This window comes from Nasonia vitripennis, chromosome 3 (assembly GCF_009193385.2).
Source record: "Nasonia vitripennis strain AsymCx chromosome 3, Nvit_psr_1.1, whole genome shotgun sequence".
In the NCBI taxonomy this organism is placed as follows: Eukaryota; Metazoa; Arthropoda; class Insecta; order Hymenoptera; family Pteromalidae; genus Nasonia; species Nasonia vitripennis.
In genome coordinates, this window is record NC_045759.1 from 7,136,541 (window position 1) to 7,156,414 (window position 19,874).

At 41.3% G+C, this 19,874-nt stretch overlaps 1 protein-coding gene across 17 annotated transcripts in view; it reads left to right on the top strand.

Moving 5' to 3' along the window:
* Positions 1–69: 69 nt before the first annotated feature.
* LOC103317445 (dystrophin, isoforms A/C/F/G/H) overlaps positions 70–19,874 on the top strand; it is a 218,745-nt gene continuing 198,940 nt past the window's right edge. For 7 of the 17 annotated variants that reach the window (XM_031926602.2, XM_031926610.2, XM_031926616.2 and 4 more), the window contains exons 1-21: positions 70–203; positions 2,017–2,141; positions 2,696–2,792; positions 12,698–12,759; positions 13,269–13,361; positions 13,447–13,524; positions 13,612–13,704; positions 13,800–13,889; positions 13,974–14,172; positions 14,260–14,426; positions 14,501–14,908; positions 15,140–15,398; positions 15,494–15,873; positions 15,965–16,084; positions 16,172–16,651; positions 16,733–16,890; positions 16,977–17,344; positions 17,488–17,840; positions 18,068–18,502; positions 18,585–18,737; positions 19,499–19,660. In XM_031926602.2, coding sequence (XP_031782462.1) covers positions 2,094–2,141; positions 2,696–2,792; positions 12,698–12,759; positions 13,269–13,361; positions 13,447–13,524; positions 13,612–13,704; positions 13,800–13,889; positions 13,974–14,172; positions 14,260–14,426; positions 14,501–14,908; positions 15,140–15,398; positions 15,494–15,873; positions 15,965–16,084; positions 16,172–16,651; positions 16,733–16,890; positions 16,977–17,344; positions 17,488–17,840; positions 18,068–18,502; positions 18,585–18,737; positions 19,499–19,660 — 4,203 coding nt within the window. In that variant the 5' untranslated portion in view covers positions 70–203; positions 2,017–2,093. Of the gene's footprint in view, positions 204–489; positions 509–1,074; positions 1,469–1,583; positions 1,603–2,016; positions 2,142–2,695; positions 2,793–6,250; positions 7,058–12,697; positions 12,760–13,268; positions 13,362–13,446; positions 13,525–13,611; positions 13,705–13,799; positions 13,890–13,973; positions 14,173–14,259; positions 14,427–14,500; positions 14,909–15,139; positions 15,399–15,493; positions 15,874–15,964; positions 16,085–16,171; positions 16,652–16,732; positions 16,891–16,976; positions 17,345–17,487; positions 17,841–18,067; positions 18,503–18,584; positions 18,738–19,498; positions 19,661–19,874 lie in introns of those variants that run through there. The other 10 variants (XM_031926608.2, XM_031926609.2, XM_031926613.2 and 7 more) reach the window with 7 other exon arrangements.

Below are 19,874 nucleotides of genomic sequence, written 5' to 3' on the forward strand. Positions count from 1 at the left end.
AGTGCGCGGCGCGGGCATATACATGCATATATACAGAGAGCGAAGACGCAGTAAATCACGCAATAATCGCGTTATTTGAAAGTAGCACTCGAGAAATCACCGATAAAACTCTCGAGAACACGAGGATTCCGTGCGCGGCGATTCAGCCGCGTGTGTTAGTAGAGACGCGGCGCCGGTTCACGACGGATCGGATCGGCTTATCGGTAAGAGCCAAGCAGTTGGCCATCGGAGTCTTGATCTATGTTTTTTTTTTTTCTCGTTTATTGGCGTGTTCGAGTGATTTGATGGTGTGTTTTTGTTGAAGGTGAAGGTTCAGACGTTGTGGCGAGTGAACGCGGTGAAAGGTTAGAGTGACGGTGTAAACAAAGCCCGAGAAAGTTGGTTAACCTTGGTTCGTGCGTTTTTTTCGAAGGTTTTCTCGAAATGCGTGAAATGAGTTCGAGATATCATATGATTGTGGCAGGGTCTCAGTCGACTCATCGGTAGTTGCTTACTTCTTTCCAGTACTGTACGTTTTGCTTATCGTGATAATCGAACTAAATACGCGACATACATGTGTCAATTTCCATTGAAAATTCCGAATTATCACCCAAACACATACAAAGTATTATTCAACACTGATATAATATACCGAGTACAACAAGCCATTATGTGTGACGGATTCCACGTTATTAGTATAAAGATTTTATCACGGATTGATAATGTGAAAAACACCTCGCGTAAAACACACGTTTCTCTGCTTGATTAAGTCTCTGCAGCAAAAAACACCATCGCTTGCTCTTTTCATCGTCATCGTCAGAGGCGTTTTTTCTCGAATAACGTCCTCTCTCCATATCTAAATCTCGAATACATGTAAATTCCACATTGCATAATCCACTAATACATACAGATAACACGCGAACCTCACTCGAGACTTCGATACAATATAATACATGTAGGTCCATCAGTTGCTCGACAATAATAACGACAATATACGTAAACAAAAGAATGTCAACAATCCAGACGTCTCCCCCCCCCCCCTCTCTCCAGCTGTGCAGTGTACAACACACTCGACAAACCGGCAGAGCGCACTCGAACGAAAATAAAGGCAGAGACTGCGCGGGCGGTTTATTCGCGCTTTATCTATGCGGAGTATAGTGGACTCGCGCGAGCGTGGGTGCCTGAACGAGAGGAACTTTAGTTCTGTTATTATCGGCCGAAGATCCGACGTGTTTAGTGGCGTCGGGCTTTTCACCGCGTGTTTGGGGGAAGCGAGTGTGTTTATTTGCCGATGCGCGGGGAGATCGGGGCGTGTTTAAGTTTTGTTCGTTGATTTTGGGAGCTGTTGCGTGCCGGTAATGAATTATCGAAACTTTGTGTGATAACGGAAAAACTTGCAAATCGCTGTGGCAACTTGTGTCAGTGGGTGGATGCTGAAGTTGGAATTTAACGTTTAATATGCGAATTTCGAAATGACGTCTGGCGTGTGGTGATTATTTTGCTACAGAAATTACTCGCTGTGTTGTGAAAGAATTGCTAATGGTCATTGTGGGCTCCGATGGTGTTAGTGAAAAGCCGTTTTCACCTTCATAAAAGTACCGACGATTTTATAGTTGTTAAACGGTGCGAAACTCGAATAAAAATTCTTTTGAGTCATAAAGTCACTATATACAGCTTGCACTGAGAAAATGACTCGATGAATCAGAGACACGTTTATCGCGTAATTATAATTGTGCATCGGGACGTTAGCAATTTTTAAGATAAACTAAAAATTTTGCAGTGACCTCTCGACTGTCGTCTCGTGTGATATAGAGAATAAGAATTAGAAAGAATTCACTTCCTGCTTATTAACCATAATAGTTCTGTTCTGACATCATACCGTATTACTACGAATTAGAATCATGACTTCATCTACATTCTACTGTTTTTACAACTTGTCACTTACACTCCTCTTATCTTCTAATATTTGATTAGTTGAATAAATTCTGCTGATGTGTACTTACGACACTTTTTTAAGTTCTGTTTTATTGTTAATAGTGTGCGGTTGAGGAGCAGTGACTATGGGCGAAGGTAAATTCGATGATGATTTTTGAAGACTACAGCACAGCTGAAAGATGGAAAAACTCAAGTCAGCCGACAGGGACAGGAAAAATGGACCTGAGGTGAATATTACATTGTATATTAAATAATTGACTTTTTTTACTTCTACAAAATGCATACATGCGGAGTATGAATCATAAGTTTGCGCAAAGAAAAATCTTACTTTTCAATAAACAAAAGAAATTTGAGGTCGCGGTAATAATTTTGTTGATTCTTGCAAGAATGTCCGTTTGCGCGCTTATCAGCTCGCGTCAAAAACACGTTTAACTCTTTTTGCGTGAATACATTTAAATTTAATTTTGCGCTTCTTGGAGTTCACACTATAAGAGCCGAGTAAGTAATAGACGCTCCACTTACGTGACTTTTACGCGCGAATTTCGTAAATATACACGCAGAGAAAGTTTTGTCATCAGAAATTTCAGTTCCGTTCGCGGTTTTTCATCAAATAATTTTACATCGTTTAACGTTTCGCTTATCATTGCAGAATCCTAGCGGCAACGGAATCACATAAAAAATTATAGAAAAATTGAATTTTCATCGGCATCGTTTTCTCTTCGTATACGATAACGCAATCTGCTCTTTCAATTTTTCATCCTTTCTCTCTCTTTACGCGCAGATGTCAGCCAGGACTATCAAATGGGTCGTGCACGTACCGCCGGAAGATCCGGAGACCGAGCGGATGCCGCTGGAGCATCAAGTCGCCCATGTCAAGTGTGAGTAAACAAATTGAGACTCTCTTTGTGAGAATAGCTTTTAAAATCGCTCGGTATTATGGGCTCCCTCCGAAAAATTCGCTGTTCTAACATAGGGAGGCCGTCGAGTGTTTTGAAAGCGTTATGTCGAAGTAATCTGCTGATACAGAAATGTTGTATTATCAGAGCTTTGTTTCGTTTATATTTCTGTTGGGCGAAATGGAAGCGCTGTAGTATTTATTTAAGAGACTTTATTTGAATAATACAGCCGAGTTCGTGCTACAGAGTTAATACAGAAACTAGTGACAAAAGAGCAAAATATAATTGTGACACTTTTTAGAGAATGAATAATACACTGAATAAACTTTATGTGAACAAAATAGAGAAAAGCTTGTTGTGCCGCTGATGTGTTGGCTGGTCTGCGGTTCTTGAAGAAGTGAGGCCCTGTGCCTGATCATCTCTGCTGGGGAGCGTCGCGTCGGTAGTGGGTCGGGTGCAATAAAACCCAAATAGCAACCCTGGGTCCTCTGCTCCGTTCTTGTACAGCTATAAGCTGTATGTGTCAATGTGTGTGCATATCGTTGTACGTGCGATTATTTTCTTAACAGACTTTTTATTTTAAAAGCTTCTATTAATATAGTAGCGAGGATGCAAAAGCTTTTTAACAATTTAAAAGTACATTTCGACAATTAATTAATTTTTATTTTACAGACTCGACATTTTTCTCTAAGTAAAATATTGCAAATATAAAGTAATTCCAATTAAAGAAGAAAAAACTACTAAACAATCTGCACCCGCGTACACAGCCATCCAAGAGCCGTCGCTCGTTCAAAATTCCCGGCTATACACTCATATTTCCTCACCGGCCACCTGCGCGCGTATAGCCATACCTGCAGACGGGTCGGAATATAGAAAGTATAAAGTCCGCAAAACGGGGCCTTACGCCGGGCACGAGTCGACCTCCTGCTAGCTCCTGTGCGCCTGTTCACCTGTGCCTACCTGGGACTTACACGGTCCTTCGCCTCTCTCCGACTTTTCTCCTACTCTCGCCCCCTTCTCTCCGCCACTGTATTGTGTGCTGCGGAGTATGCGTGCGTGTGTACGGGATGTGGTGTGGGCGTTGATATGTGAGTTTGCGGAGGTGAAACCCTTTCGCTGTCGTTTGGAGGAAGGGGGAGGGAGAGTGGGTGTGATAAGAGAGCGCAAGAAGGCAAGGGACTTTTATGGGGATTAAAAGATTACGAGTTTACTAGTAAGAATAAAAATATAGTAATTTTTACCGAACCCTGAAGTACATTCATTGATACGAAACAATGCAAAAAAAAGTTTGTAGCTAATTCGACAAGTCGATAAAGATAAATTATACGTTTCGTACACTCTTTAATTTTATTCAACGAACGCGTCGAGAGACCCTTGAATCTTGATGAAGCACTTAGCTTGAGCGCAAGAAAATCGATTTCAATCGACACTAATAAGAACACGCCGATTCGCGAATCGATGCATTGTATCTTCGATAACAATCGACTCTCAAGCTAAAAAGTAGAAATACGCCGCGTCACAGTACAAATTCCTCTATATAAAAACACACATACACTTGATTCATGGCGTTCTCCACCTGGCCTTTTCCTCGACAATGGAAACATTATCACCCGCAACAATGACGCCCCATCGGCACTATTGCAGTTCACTCCTCCCGTCAGTTGATTGTTCAGCCGATGCAGTAGCCTATACCCACACCTCGGAGCCTCTAATTGCGAAAACAATCATCCTGAGCTGAAATACAAGGTATAATAATGTACGTACACACTCGGGTTTGCAGTATACGGGAAAATCGGCGACTTAAGCCGAATTATCGGTTTCCGGATTTCCGCGCACTGCTGCGCAATTAAGGACGCAGAGATGTTTGATGTAGCTCGAATGGTACATACGTACCGAGAATTTATTGCTGCGGTGGGATTTCGGGTCGGTATTATGACTTTAAGCCGGTCGGGAGGCTGGTGGTCGATCGAGCGTTATTTTTATGACTCTTCGATCGACGACCCAGAAATCTTTTATTGGCAGAATCGATGAATGTATGTACACAAGGATCGGTGAAGGATTCACGGAACACGAATCAAAGAACGATTTTCCACTCTTGAATCACGCTCGAATTAGTACGAATCTATTGACTCCTCCGACCTCCTCTAATTAATCCTCTCGCTGCGCCACTTTCACTTTCTTTTAAACGCCGGCCGTTATATATTAATGTTGGTGTCTACGCCGCGGTCGCTTATTTTCGTTGGAAAATGATTTTGAAATATCGGCCGTAAATAGGCTCAATTGGAATAATTATACAGAATCGCGTACCTCATAAACGCGTAAACGACGCCGAGATTCGTTATCTAATTCAATTAACAAACTCGGTGAAAGCTGCTAACAAACATTAACTTTTTCAGTTAAAAAAAAAAGTCCCCGAGACTGGCCCCCAAAGCCTCAGCGCCAAAGAAAACCACACAGAAGCATCAGTCAGTCCGCCTTCTGTTCTCCTGGTAACCGAGGGCTGCCGGGCGGCAAAAAAACCTCAACTTTTTCGCGTCGGGCCCAAAAAGGCTGCGCGCGAACCAGACCCCCTACTGTATATACTGTACGCACACATACAATCGCCAACTCTCTCTCAACCCGTTCTTCGCCGCCGCGCAACGACTTCGTCGAACTTGCACACGCGCGCGCGCGACGCACTGTCATTCAGAGTACAACACTCGTCGCGCCGTTGCCAGATCATCGGCCCAAAACGAGAGAGATAGACAGAGGAGGCACTGTGTCTTGTACATGTATAAGTATATACGTATAGAAAAGTACCGGCAAGGCCGGCAGCGCTTTATTTACATAAAGGGACATATGCCACGAGAGAGATCTTTTTCCTCTTTTCTCTCTCTCTCTCTCTCCGATCGCAAGGGCGAGAGAGTCGTGGGTGTCTATATATAGCGCTTATATAGACGTCGCTCCGTGCGTGACGTCCTGCGGGGAGAGAGAGATCCGTATATATATGTATATGTATATGTATATATATATATATATTATAGTACGCGTATAATGTAAACAAATGAGCTACGGCATGTATTTTTGTGCGAGGAACGCGGATACGCGCGGCATATTGGTTGTGGTAAATAAATAATGCATTAGCTCTCCGAAAAGGGTCGAGTGTGTGTATACCTACACACCTCCGGAGAGAGGAGGAAGAAATGCACGCGGAGAGAGAGAGAGAGAGAGAGAGAACGCAGCAGGAAAATTAAATGCCGGAAGAGGCGAAAAATTCTCAGAAAGCGCTGTACCCATCGATCCTGTATTCCGCGAACTCGAAACTAGAGTGTTCGAAAACAGACACACACACACACACACACACGTTTCAAAAAAGTAAAGCAGTAACGAGCGACACTCGCCGCGGTGGCATGGCGCGACGAGCAACCGAGCGAGCGAAAAAGAGAGAGAGGGGCAGTAGCAAGCAACACTCCAGATTTCTCGTCGTGTGTCTACTCGCGCGAGCGAGCGAGAGAGAGAGCCAGTCGTGCCAGTGCAGTCCCGTCGCGCGCGCCGGACGCCCTTTTCGAGCGCGTACTTTATTACGTATACGTTATACTGAGTCGTCCCGAAAGTACAAGATTCTTGTATCATCAGTGTATTAGCTGTGTAGTAGAATAAGCGAGGATTCTATCGGATAGTGACTACATTACAGAGACACACACACACACACACACATTGACAGAGAAAAAAGAAGAAGGATAGCCATGGAGTGGCGGACGGGTCCTCCGCGAAAAGGCTGCGGCGGCTACTGCCATATGCAGCTTCGGATCCTTATCTAGAGACTCCTATCGCACGTCCCGGTCGTCCTTTTGCTATTATACACGTATACACACGAGCAGGAGTAGCCACGGTGTATATACATTCAACGCAGCGGAGAATCAACAAGTGTCGTCACCGCCGCTCGCGCGCGCGAGACAAGGACGGACGACGCTGGACGACCTAACCTCAACTCTCCTCGATCGTCGTCGCTGTGCGCGGAGGACCGTCGTCGTCGTTTTTTTTTCTTCTTCCTGTGCTGCAGATCAAAGCAAATCGTGATTTCGCGCGAAACGATGGTGTAGTGCGCGGTTGAAGATCGTTTCGGTTACATACACGCGTACTGTTGTGCTGATCGTTGTGAGAGTGTCTTATCACACGTATATGCGAGTGACAGGAGATCGGTCGGGTTTTTAGCGACGATCGGAGGAAGCATCGGCGCGACTCCAAGATGGAAGTCGTCTACATAGGTGCGTACACTCTCGATCTTTGTGCTTCCCGCGCTACAATTTTTTCCCGCGGGATATGCATAATGATATAGAAAGCGGAATGTGAGAAGAGAGAGAGAGAGAGAGAGAGAGAGAGAGAGAGATAAAAGGCTCGCGCCCACGTCGGTGCGTGGGTGGGATGGAATGTCTCGGTGCACCGTTGCGAGAGAGGAGACGTGCGACGGGTTTTGTTTTGGCCGAGGGGGAAGATGCTCCCGGCGGTTGGATGCCGGGAGTAAATATTGACGATAAGAGCAATTTGTAGCGTACTAATTGCGCTGAGAAAAATAGAGAATAGAGGGGCGTTTTCAACGGGAGATAAGTGTGCAGTGGATTATTATGAAACGGCAAAGAGATGCGATTTTTTAATCGGAGAGATTCAATTAGCTGGGCTTTATCTGTCGCGTTGAGATAAGACGCGATTTTTAATTCCCTAGTGTGTGTGTGTGTGTGTGTGTGTGTGTGTGTGCATCAAACGATTTTGAAGTCTTTATTTTAAATGTCATAATCGGGTATAAGCTCTCTGCATTGTAATGCACTTCTGTTTTACCGCGACAGGTATATAACATTCGTACGTGTGCAAGTTTTTCAAGGATACATCGAAACGCTGTAATTGACAAGTTTTGCTTTTATTTTCGCGCTCGATCTCTCGGGCGGGAGAGAACCGGAATGTCATTGAATCTTTTTATTCGACTTCGTAAATATTAACTTACGATTCTGCTTCTAAAATTAGCGCGTTTTTTACCGCGATTATTCCCGGCGAAAATAAGATGTTCTGGCAGTGCGTTTTCTTAGCTTCCTGATGTAAAAAGCAGATACGAGGGAATTAATTAATAGCTGCTGGATTGTTTATTTTTATCCTGTAAGCAGTATTCCAAGAGTCATATCGAAGCGAAGATGATTCAATTGCGAGTATGTTGTACACGCGACGGGTTGAATTTACATATTCAAGATGAGTTTTATGCAACGCAAATCTTTACGTGCGGCAGACGGTTGGTAAAAAACTGTCGTATTTGTGCAAAAAACGCAGATAGAACACGAAACGGTTGATTTTACTCGTGCGATTGATAGATAGATCAATTTTAGAGTGAGATAAAGTTTATCTGCGGTAAACAATTACGAAGTCGAAATTCTGAAATTCGTTGCAGCTATACGCGTACAAGAAATATTAATTAAGTAATTTTATGTCAAACGATCTAAATCGGTGTTACGCACACCATGTTTGATTTATTTAAAATTTGTACTACTTTTCTCTATTGCTACTCCCACACGTTGAAGGTATACTTTAAAATGCTTCAAAAACTCGCGGTGAAAGTCCTTTCGTATATGCGTTTTAACAAATCGTTCAAAACTTTACTTTATACTTCGTATCCTTATTACCATCGCGACCCACATCTCACGGATGCAGCGAACTATTAATTTTTCAAACATCCCAGAACCGCGTTAAACTTTTCCCAGAACAGGCGTTTACAAAACTAACCCTATCATCCATCTTCAAATCCCGAAATTCGCGAAAACCCGTTAACGCAAAAAAAAGCGCAGCACCGGCGAACCAAACCAAACAAACTCGACTATTATACCGGCTAACCGGCCAGTCGCACAGTCGTCAGTCAGTCAGTCCCCCCCTCGATCCATTCCCGCCATACGCGCACACTATAACAGTATATACACACTCTAAATATAGACCGGCGCAAGCCGACAATAGATCGAAGCACAAAAGCTCCGTACACCGGTCGTCGCTCATAGATGAGGCAAAAGGGCGAAAGTCGAAGCCCTTTTTCGTTTTGAACGTGCGTGGATATATTATGTACCGGTGTTCGATTTTCCGCGAGATTCGTTATCTAACGCGACGACTATCTTATCTGCAGCCACGATGCAATGCTTACCGGTTGTTGGAAGAATGCAACGCGTGTGTACGTGTGTTGTGCGTAATTCGAGAGCACGTTGGTAAATAAACCGTAGGCGTGTCGCAGAAACGTTTAGACGCAATATTTTTTCATTTTTATAAGAGTCGATGTAAAGTTTCATCAATTTATTTTCTACAATTGTAAATATATTATTTTCCAAATACAAGCATCACTTCAAACCGCTTACGACGTAAATAGCAAATAAGAGCTTTCATTCTAACATCAAAAGACATTACGATTTGAATCTCCAGATAAAATCAGAAGCATTCACCGATAGAGACAATCCTACGAGCTCAAACACGCGCGCATGCAAACGCATAAAATTTTTTCAGCTGTGAGTCCTTGACGAGAGAGCGAAAGAGAACGAGAAAGAAAAAGTTCCGCCAGTAAAACGATTCACGCCGGTCGACCATCATCATCATTGGTCAGAATCGAAGTAATTCCGTTGTATTACGTAAACGTATGGATAGGCGTCTGTGCGTATGCGTGTATCAATACAATGAACCTCGTGTTCTCCGTCGAAAAAGTGTGCGCAGACCTGCTGTATATTATTTACGTAGACAATGCGACGTGACAAAAGAAATGGAAAAAAGTCGGCGGATCTCGGTCAGAGCGATTAAGAGTTGATGAAGAGTTTCGGTGCCAGGTCGTGTTTTAATGTTTGTAATTTTGTGTCTGTTCATCTTTAAATCTTTTAAAAGCTCTTTTTCATTGTTTTCAAAAACTCAGTGACAGTGTTTATAATTGCTGAATTTGCTGTTGTTAAATACTGTCGATTGGCTTGAAGATTTCAAGATGATAGTGTAGTCGTTGACGTCTGTCATATTTCCAGCTAAGAGATGATTGTTCTAATCACGCGCAGACTTTTTAAACGTCCAATATTGCTGCGAAAAATAAAAATTTAAAGGGACATCAGGCAATCAAGCTCCATGTCTATATAGCGAGAGATATCTGAGTCATAAATCACTAAAAGCCTAAAAATGCCGGGCAAAATTGCTGCTGGTTTCTTGAGGCAAACTAATCGGTTTATTAAGCTATACACACATATATATATATATATATATATATATATATATTATACACACGCGCGTGACGTTAACTTTGTATAACAGTTTCAGGGTTCTATACACTTTGACTAGAATTTCGGGCCAAAGAAACTTCTTGGAAACTAATCCATATTTTGCCCCGGTACCTATATGTCGAAGTTCTGGTGCGCGCTTAATATGACTTGCAGAGAGACTATCGATTTAATTTTGCTCTTCCTTCTACACATAGATATTTATTAATGCAAAATTAAAACTCGAAACATCTATTATTCGTAGTAATTAATTGCTCGTTTAAAAATTTGAAACGAAGAAAACCTAAAGTTCGTTAAAACAATGCAACCCCTTCCTTCCCACACATCCTCCTAGAATAACCATTTCATTTCCACGTATACGAACACACACATCCATAACCACAAACAAGTGCAAGCGTCACATAGCAAACGCGAATACCAGAGAGCTCCCCAGCCCTGTGGCACTAAAACACATCCGAAGAATCCCTCCCAGAATTCCAATAACGCGTTCATAGCTCAAAGCTTCTATCTCTCTCTGTATGGAAGCCTCGAAATTGGCCGCATAAATCGCGCGTCGCGCCTTTGTCGCCCTCCGCGCATTATTACTCCTTCTCTTCCTCCTCCGTCGCGCATAATTAAATATTGGCCGCGCGGCGAGCGCTTGGTCATTCGTTTTCATCGCTGTTGTCGTCTCTCGTTGTGTTACAGTGAAAAAAGGGCCGCTCGTTTCGTTTAACCGGGGAATAGTATACGTTATATCCAGAGGACAACGACACCATCGCGAGAAGAGGCGGAGACCGTTGCAATTGTTGTCGCGCGCGCGAGAATGCAGCGATGTGTGTGATCACTGCGCGCGCTGATGTTGTCGCTGCTGGTGTTATTATTATAGCGCAGAGTCGTGCTCGAGTTGCTTTGCCGCTGCTGAGTGATGTTTGACGAGTCATTGAGATATGGGGTGTCGTCGTCGTGTGGGTTCGGTGGATGTATGCTTAACTTATAAAGTCAGTACTAAAGCTTTTTATTTATAAATAATAAAATACTTCGCGTTGCGCTCAAAAATAATTTAGAGCTTATTTCCGACGCGTGATTTATTTTCTTAGCACGTGATAAATGGTTCGGTATACCGTTTCTTCAAAAATTCCAAACAAGAATGTTTATACATAAATTATATTATTCCTATGCATTTTCTATTTTGTACTTCAAATCCTGCTCACTTCCCACAAGCTCGTACATCGACCTCGCTCACACACACACAGCAGAAAATCTCTCGTACAAATCCTCATAGCCTCAGCGCAACGAATGATTTTATTACCCCAGTCTTCGAAAACAAAACGATTCGCTCATTCTCCATCGCAGATCGTGCGCATCTCAATTCGCATTCCGAGTTTTATACTCTCTTTCTCTCTCTCTCTCTCTCTCTCTCTCTCTCTCTCTCTCTCTCTCTCTCTGTATTTACGCGTATATCCGCTTCTTTGCGCTGCGACACCCTTTTTCTCCCTTTTGCGACACCCTTTTTCCCTCCGTCGCCTACACACACGCGCACACGAATCGAACTTATAACCGCCGGCATATACGTTATTTTCGTGTCCCTCTTCGACGCCGATAGCTTTGGAAGGAACGAAAGAGGCAGAGAGGGCGAGAGAGTAAACTGTGTGTGTTGTGAAGCTCTGCCTATGGTTATAAAGACGGCGACGCCTGGAAAAAGACACGCTGCTTTTCCAAAAATAGACCATCATTTCGTCTTGCGGAGGCTGCTCTGCTCTCTCTCTCTCTCTCTCTCTCTCTCTCTCTCTCTCTCTCTCTCTCTCTCTCTCTCTCCCTCCCTCCCTCCCTCCCTCCCTCCCTCCTGGCACCGGTATTTACTTACGCCGACGCCACATGCGGGATCTTATTGAAGACAGAAGCGAGCGTCAGACTTTTTTTTCTATGTGTGTGCGTGTGTGTGTTTTAATTTGGGATATTTCATTTCGTTCGTGTACAACGAAATTACTGTTTTTAATCGTACACGCAAGTGACTCGGTTTTAAAATAAACAATCAAACGTGGCTTTCGAAATGTCCAAACAGCTATTTCTCCCTTCACATAATTCGAACCAATAATAAAACTGCGCACGCGTAACACACACATTAATTAAATCTTCCAATAGACCGCACTGCACCGCATTTATTTACCCAAGCATCAGCTTCGCTCTCTCTTCTCGTCGTCCCATTCACCTTCCATTCTCAAAGTCCTCTCTTTTCATCTCTCTAGCCACCCCGACTACAACGTTCATTCATTCTATTCGCCTCCGCACTATATTACACACACACACACACACACACATACTCGGCTCTGTTGTGTTGTTTGGCGCGTCACCTGCCGGAGCAGCGTTTGTTGATAAACACACTGTATAACGCGCGTCGGGAACGTCTCGAGCAGCGGTCGAAATTTAAAGGGACCGAGTTTCAGCTGCAGTTTGGCCTTTTGTTATGCGTGTGGGAGGTTATTGTACCGCTGTGCTCTTGAATTTCTGGAAATGAAAGAGGACGGTGGAGGAGATTGTCGATTAGGGGAAAGTGGCTATGATTTTTGTTTTCTTTTGTTTTTGCAGAATATTTAAAATTTCTTTTTTCTTTATACCTAATCTTGATTGATTAACGACGGTTTGTTTATTTTGCAGACGAGCGAGAGGACGTCCAGAAGAAGACCTTCGCCAAATGGATAAACTCACAGCTTTTAAAAGTGAGTCGCATCTTTTATTTTTCATACTGTGTGCGTGTTATGCGAACGAAAAATTCAGAGGAATATAATTGTAGCCTTTCTTTCGGAACGAGTAATCGGACATTCTACAAATAAATGTTTGAACAGTTAATTTCTTACTCAGGAGAACTCTGCTTTTTTTCTAATTGCTTGGGTAGACTTATAGATATATCTCGAACAAGGCGTATCTCTGCTCGAGAGTAGATGTGTAAGATAAGCAAACATTTTTCTATTGACTCCATATAAGCCCGTATTAGTTGTTCCACGACTTTTATTGCAAACCTAAATACGTCGATATTGTGACTAAGAGGCGGCAGTTATTTCACTGCTATGTAGGACGTGCTTTTTTTAATCAGTAAAATTACCTACAAATTTTTTATCTTTTTCTCTATTTTACAGCAAATTTACTTTAATTTATCGTGTCTTCGCCAACTGTTATCAACATTGCTGGAGAGTAGTTTCTAAACATTGCAATATTTTCTTTATTTCAGAATCAGCACGAGCCGATCGGTGATTTGTTTTTGGATCTGCGAGATGGAAACAGGTTGCTTTCACTCTTGGAAGTTTTAACTTCCAAGTCATACGTAAGTAAAATATACGGATGCCATTAATCCGCGAGAGAGAAAAAGTAAGACGTGCGTATGCAAAACTTTGGATTTTTATTTTTAGAGACGAGAAAGAGGGCGTATGAGAGTTCACCACTTGAACAATGTAAATAAAGCGTTGCAAATACTGGAACAAAATAATGTGAGCAAACTTTAGATTTCCTTTATAAAATCGTTACATTTTATCCTCGGCTATAAGGTATTGATATTTTTAACTTGTTTATTTCAGGTAAAGCTTGTCAATATTAGCAGTAACGATATAGTCGATGGAAATCCAAAACTGACGCTCGGCTTAGTCTGGAGCATTATTTTACACTGGCAGGTGCGCACGTCATCCCGTATTTCCCGGCGAAATTTTAATAACTTGTCAAGTTTACATGACGTCGCTAATAACTGTTTGTCAAATTTATCCAACAGGTACATTATCACTTGAAAGACTTAATGACAGAGTTGCAGCAGACGAATTTGGAGAAAACGCTGCTCGCATGGTGCCGGCAAACTGTACAGGTATACGATTTTTAAAATTAGTGATGAATAAATAATTTTTATCTTCTGTCGATTAGACACAAAATGTCTTTATAAACGTTTCAGAATTACGAAGGCGTCGACATAAAAAACTTTACGACCTCCTGGTCGGACGGATTAGCATTTAACGCACTATTGCACAGGTGGAGACCGCATTTATTCGATTTCAACGCTATTGCGCGGAAGCATCCGAACGCTAGACTCGACCATGCCTTCAGATTGGCACAGGAACATCTGTGCATTGAAAGGCTACTGGATCCTGAAGGTTCGTACATCGATTTCTATCACTTTTTCCGGATAATTTTCTCCGAGTTAGTTTTATTTAAATATTAACGATTTTATCATTCCTTAGACGTTAACACCTCGGTACCCGATAAGAAATCGATACTGATGTATGTGACATGCTTGTTCCAATCACTACCTCATTCTGGTCAAGACATCGAAGGAATCGACATTTCAGCGGCCAGTGATTCAGGCTCTACCGTCACGACACCCGGAATAGAGGTCATTAAAAATTTGGTATTTTATCAATTGTGAATGAAATTAACATGTGCAATGTTCAGAATATTTATAATTTTTCATTTGATGTACAGCAAGCAACAGTATCCTTCCCTCAATTCCCAGTCTTCGAACCGGCGACCTCTCGCCCCTTAAGTCTGGCAACCAATGTATCAGTCGAGCTAGGCGGTTACCAAGTAGCCCTAGAAGAGGTGCTCACATGGCTATTAGAGGCCGAGGATGTTCTGAATCACGCAGCCGATCCCGGTTCGAGTCTAGATCAACTCAAGCGACAGTTTCACGAACACGAATCTTTCTTGGTCGAATTGTCGCGACATCAGGATGGTGTCGGGGCAGTACTGGAAGAAGGCGAGAGACTACTCGCCGAAGGTGGACTGCAAAAAGACGAAGAACATGAGGTGCGCGTGCAAATGTCGTTGCTTAATTCGAGGTGGGAGAATCTGAGGAAACGCGCATTGGATAGGCAGTCCAAGATTCACCAGGTGAGTGAGAGGAGATGCTTAGATGTATTGAAATGAAAGTAAAGTCGAAGTGAAAATTGTATATTTCCGCCACAGTACACATGTGCTAATTGAAGCGTGGAATGTTGCAATTAGAAAGATGTTACTTGGTGTATACTATGCTTGCTTTGTTATGAAGGCGTAATTTGAAATTTAGAAAGTTGCAATAAATTGCTAAATATTTCACCTAATAATAACTTTTCTGCTATTTAGACTTTGATGGAAATGCAACAAACACAGTTGGATTCATTACGACAATGGCTGACCAAGACCGAAGACAGGATATCACGAATGGCAGGACATGAGAACAAATCGCCGTTAGAAGATCAAATGAAGCAATTACAAGAGCTCGAAGAAGATATAAGAAACCAGCAAGCAATTGTCGATGGACTCAAAAACATGGTCGTCGTTGTCGACGAGGAAAACTCCGAAACTGTCTACGCTCAAATGGAAGATCAACTATCAGCGCTAGGTACAATACAAACAATAAATGACATATTTCTTCTAGTTTAACCAAACGTTGACAATAATATAATAATATGTTAATCTTATTATCTTACAAAATAGGTGAACGGTGGACACACATATGCCAATGGCAGCAGAAACGTCGTCAGAATTTACAAGCTCTATCCTCCTTCTGGAGTGATCTGACTGATGATTACAAAAAGCTCGTTAACTGGCTGAACGAGACAGAGATAACATTGAAACAGATGGAAGCAGCACCAGCATCGGAAATCGGTCAGGTACTTGAGCGCATCAAGAAGCTCCAACTACTCAAAATGGAAATGGATATGATCCAAAAGAAGCTTGGATCACTACAGAAAGCGATACAAGATTTTGAAGGGCATGGGTCGAGTGCAGAGTGTGTAAATATGCTGGAGAAACTAGAGAATTTGGAGGACCAGTGCGAAGCTGTCGGTCAGATTATGGAAGTTCAAAGTCAGAGGGTAAGGGAGTTTTTATGGGATTTGTTAATTATACTTTTACAGTTAGTTTAATTTAAGTCAATTTAATTTTATAAATGATTGCTTACCACAGATAACGAACTCTGGATTCGAATGTGATCTATCAAATCCTCAAGTAGTTCTGAGCTCTACAAATGATTGGATCAACGACTCGATAACTGGAAACGCTCATAAAGAAGAGCTTGCTGGAATGGTGATTTGGCTATTATATGCATAATATAAAAAATGTTTAAGTCGTTTGACTCTAACTTATACGTTTTTTTTTCAAATAATTTTTTAGTCCCCGTCGCATAGTGATTCCAAGAAACGCCGAATCGATAGTGCCATACGCCAAGAATTCGAAACGTCTCTCATGAACCTCTACAAGTGGCTCGACTACGTAGACTTGGAAATGAGCCGTTCGGAAGGCGTATTTAATGAGCTGACCGTCGACGAGAAAAAGATCGTCTACGAGGACAATCTAGCGGATATTGAGGCTCACCGCAGTGAATACGAAAAGGTCTTGCAGCTTGGCAAGCAGCTAGTTGAGGAACTGCAACAGGCAAATGAAAGTTTCGACGAGGAGGAAGGAAAACTGAAGAGCGTCGAAAATTGTTGGTCTACGACGAATGCCAGACTCAAGGAGATCAAGGAGAAGATTGATTTCTTAACCAAGGTCAAGGAGTGTAAAGGAGAGCTGACGAGTCTCAGACTGATGCTTGATGGGCACTCAAAGTGGTTTGAATCTAATCATGAGAACAGTCAAGTTCAATTGTTTAGGGTAAGTGTTTATTGATGCTGAATAATTATTAATCAGTCAAGTGTTACAATTTTAATTGTATCATAATTTTTTAAATTTTAGGTAAAAGTGAAGTCCATGAAATCTTGCGATGATCGCTTTAAAAAATTGAATACTACTGTAACAGAATTATCACAGAACGAGACAGCTGGCAATGAAATCACTGCTCTAAAAAATGAAACCGATACGTTTGTTGCCGATTGGAATAACCTTTTAAAGAAGTAATCATACAATTTAATACATTATTTAAGGATAATATCAATTTTATTGAAAACTAATTGCGAATCGTTTATTAATTTTTTTTTAGATTGTCAGATCGAGCAAACGAGTTAAGTAGTGCAGCCGATAGAACGCCCCCTAAAAAGTATAATGATACAGTCAGTACGTTGTCATCCTTTATCAATAATATTGAAAGCGTTTTAGTATCAGAACACGCTGTCATGTCATATGAAAAAACTATGCAGGAAAAAGTTACAAGATTTGTAGAACTACAAACAACTCTGAAGTCTCATCAAAAAGATTTCGACTATGTGAACAAAGTTGGACAAGACCTTATTTCTAAGATGAATGGCGATGCTCAGGGTGAGAAAATTAAAGAGGAACTTCAAGATCTTAATACAAAGTGGAGCGACATACCAATTATTCTAGAAGAAAGGCTTCAAAAACTTTCGAAAGGTAAATATTTTTATGTAAAGTATCTATTTAATATAAACATTCATACATTTCAATTTGAAAATGTAAAATACCACTATACTTTTAATGAAAAACTAAATAAAAGTGAAGTGTAAAACTAAACTAAGACAACGTTTCGCTTACAGACATCGAGTCTTTGAAAACGTTTAACGAGGAGTTAAACAGCCTTGAGGGCTGGCTAGATAGATCCGTTGCGCATTTACGGGAAATTTCAGAAGATACTGCTATCAAAGACGTAGAAACGACCGAATTCAAACTTCAACAAGTTCGTGAACTCAGCGAAGAGATCAACAAAACAAAGCCAAGAATAGAAAATCTGCAGACTGCCACTAACACTATGCTTGAGAATTCCGAGCCGAATTTCGCGAGCGTTTTAAATGGCAAACTTGAGAATATCTCGCACAAGTGGAATGCTATTGTCGACGAGACGAAGGTACAGGGTGATAAATACGAAAGTGCTTTGAGAAAGAACGATGAGGTAAAGTGAACAGTTAGATTTATTTATTTTAACGTAAAATTGTAACAATTAATTTTCGAGTACTTACATTTATGTTTCAACGATACGAATGTTTCAATAAATTTGATTGAGCAACATTTTATTCGGTCTTTTCATAAAAAGCGGAAATCAATTAAACTGTAGCAGATATACATTTTTCAAATGAGTAATAAAATTAAAATGACCATTTTTATTCAAATTACTTACAGATTATTAATGGAATCGAGGATTTCACAAACTGGCTATCCGCTCTCGAGGATGAGATTCCTGTCGAAGGCAAGGTCACTTCGTCGGTAGAACTTTTCCAAGCTCGTACGCGTTATCAAATCCTTAAAGACAAAGTAGACATACGTGTTGAGGAATTCCGTAACCTTAATGAGCTTGGCAGTGACAAACTTCTAAGCTCTGAAGGTTCATCAGTGCACGAACTAGGCCGTCGTTTCACATTTTTGAATGCCAGATGGACCGACGTTACTGATCGCATTTACGAGAGATATAAGCATTTCCAGAACGCAAGTCACGAGTATGGTGAATTTAGGGCTTTGGTGGCCCAAGAAAGCGACTGGTTGGATAAACTGGAAAAGAGACTGAAAAAGTCGAGCAAAAATGCAGCTGACGCAGAAGATATTTCGGAGGAACTTGATGTAATTTGGCTTTAAAATTGTGTTGAGGTGTCTGTGGTTAGTGAGGACTTTTTTGTTCATGATGCCTTGTCATTCGTTTTAGGATTTGGAGAATTATATCAGAAATCATCCAGACTCCAGGTTTGAGAAATTGCAAGAGATCGGCAAGCAGCTTATTGATAACGACATCATGACACAATCCATCCAAACGGATGTGGAATCTTTGATTAATCGGTGGGCTGATTTGAATAAACAGGTAATGTCAGATCGCAATATTATTTTGTATTAACTAATACGAACAAGCGAAAATTACTTTGGAAATCAAGTCAGTTATCAAGTTCAGTGTTAAAGCTTTAATAACAAAATTGAGCTTTTTAATAATTGCATGTGTTGTGGATCAAAGATTCTTTGAATAGTATATATCGGATTTGCTTTTAATTCATTGATAAAATTTTAGTACAACGAGGTATTAATAATCTACAATCATCATAATAATGAAGTCAAAGTAAAGAATAAGAATTTTATCCACTTAACAAATTCACAATCATTTTGATTGGAATCTCTTAGTGACTATTTTTTGCTATTAAACTGGATGAGTCGATTATAAATATACTTTATTTCAATTTATGAGTGGCACTTTTAAAAATGCTGGCTTGATTCTTACATAAATCCACTCATTCAGTTTGAATTAATTGCATTTTTTCAATCAACCCTTTAACGCCTGATTCATTTCATGACATTTCAATTAGTTTATTTGCTTTCAAAATAAGTCAATTAATGGACATTGACTGTAGGAGAACTCTTTAGCGCCAACAGAAATTTAGCAGGCTCTCATTTGCATCTGCCTCATAATAATTATTATCTCAGTAGTTCGTTTAATTTTTCAAGTTTGAGAGTAGTTAAGCATTGAACAGTTATGAAAGATAAATAAAATGAAACCTCATAGAATCTCAGCAAGTGTGATTAGAAAAAAAAATGGGTGGTGTGTTCTTGTCTCGATTGTCTATCGACATTTAGGCCGGCGAGCGAGCCAAGCTGCTGGAGGGATCGGTGAAGCAGGCCCAACAGTCCGAGGGCCGGATCCTCGCCCTTCAGCACTCTCTAACGCAAGTAGACTCGGTACTAACCGCACGACTTGACTGTGACCTCACTGCCGATGACTTGCCTCATGACTACCAGGTCTGTGTTTTCTCTCTCATTGTTGTTCTCGTTTACTTTTAAACAAATGCCAACAATCATTATCGTTGCGATTATGCCTGCGTGCAAGTGTGCTTTGATTATACTACGCTCGATTGAATTACCGAGAAAGGAGTATTATTATGCTCGGTGTTCGAATGAATTTGTTCAATGCCGCTGAACTCGAGAAATGTATGAGAGATTTAAAAATATTTTA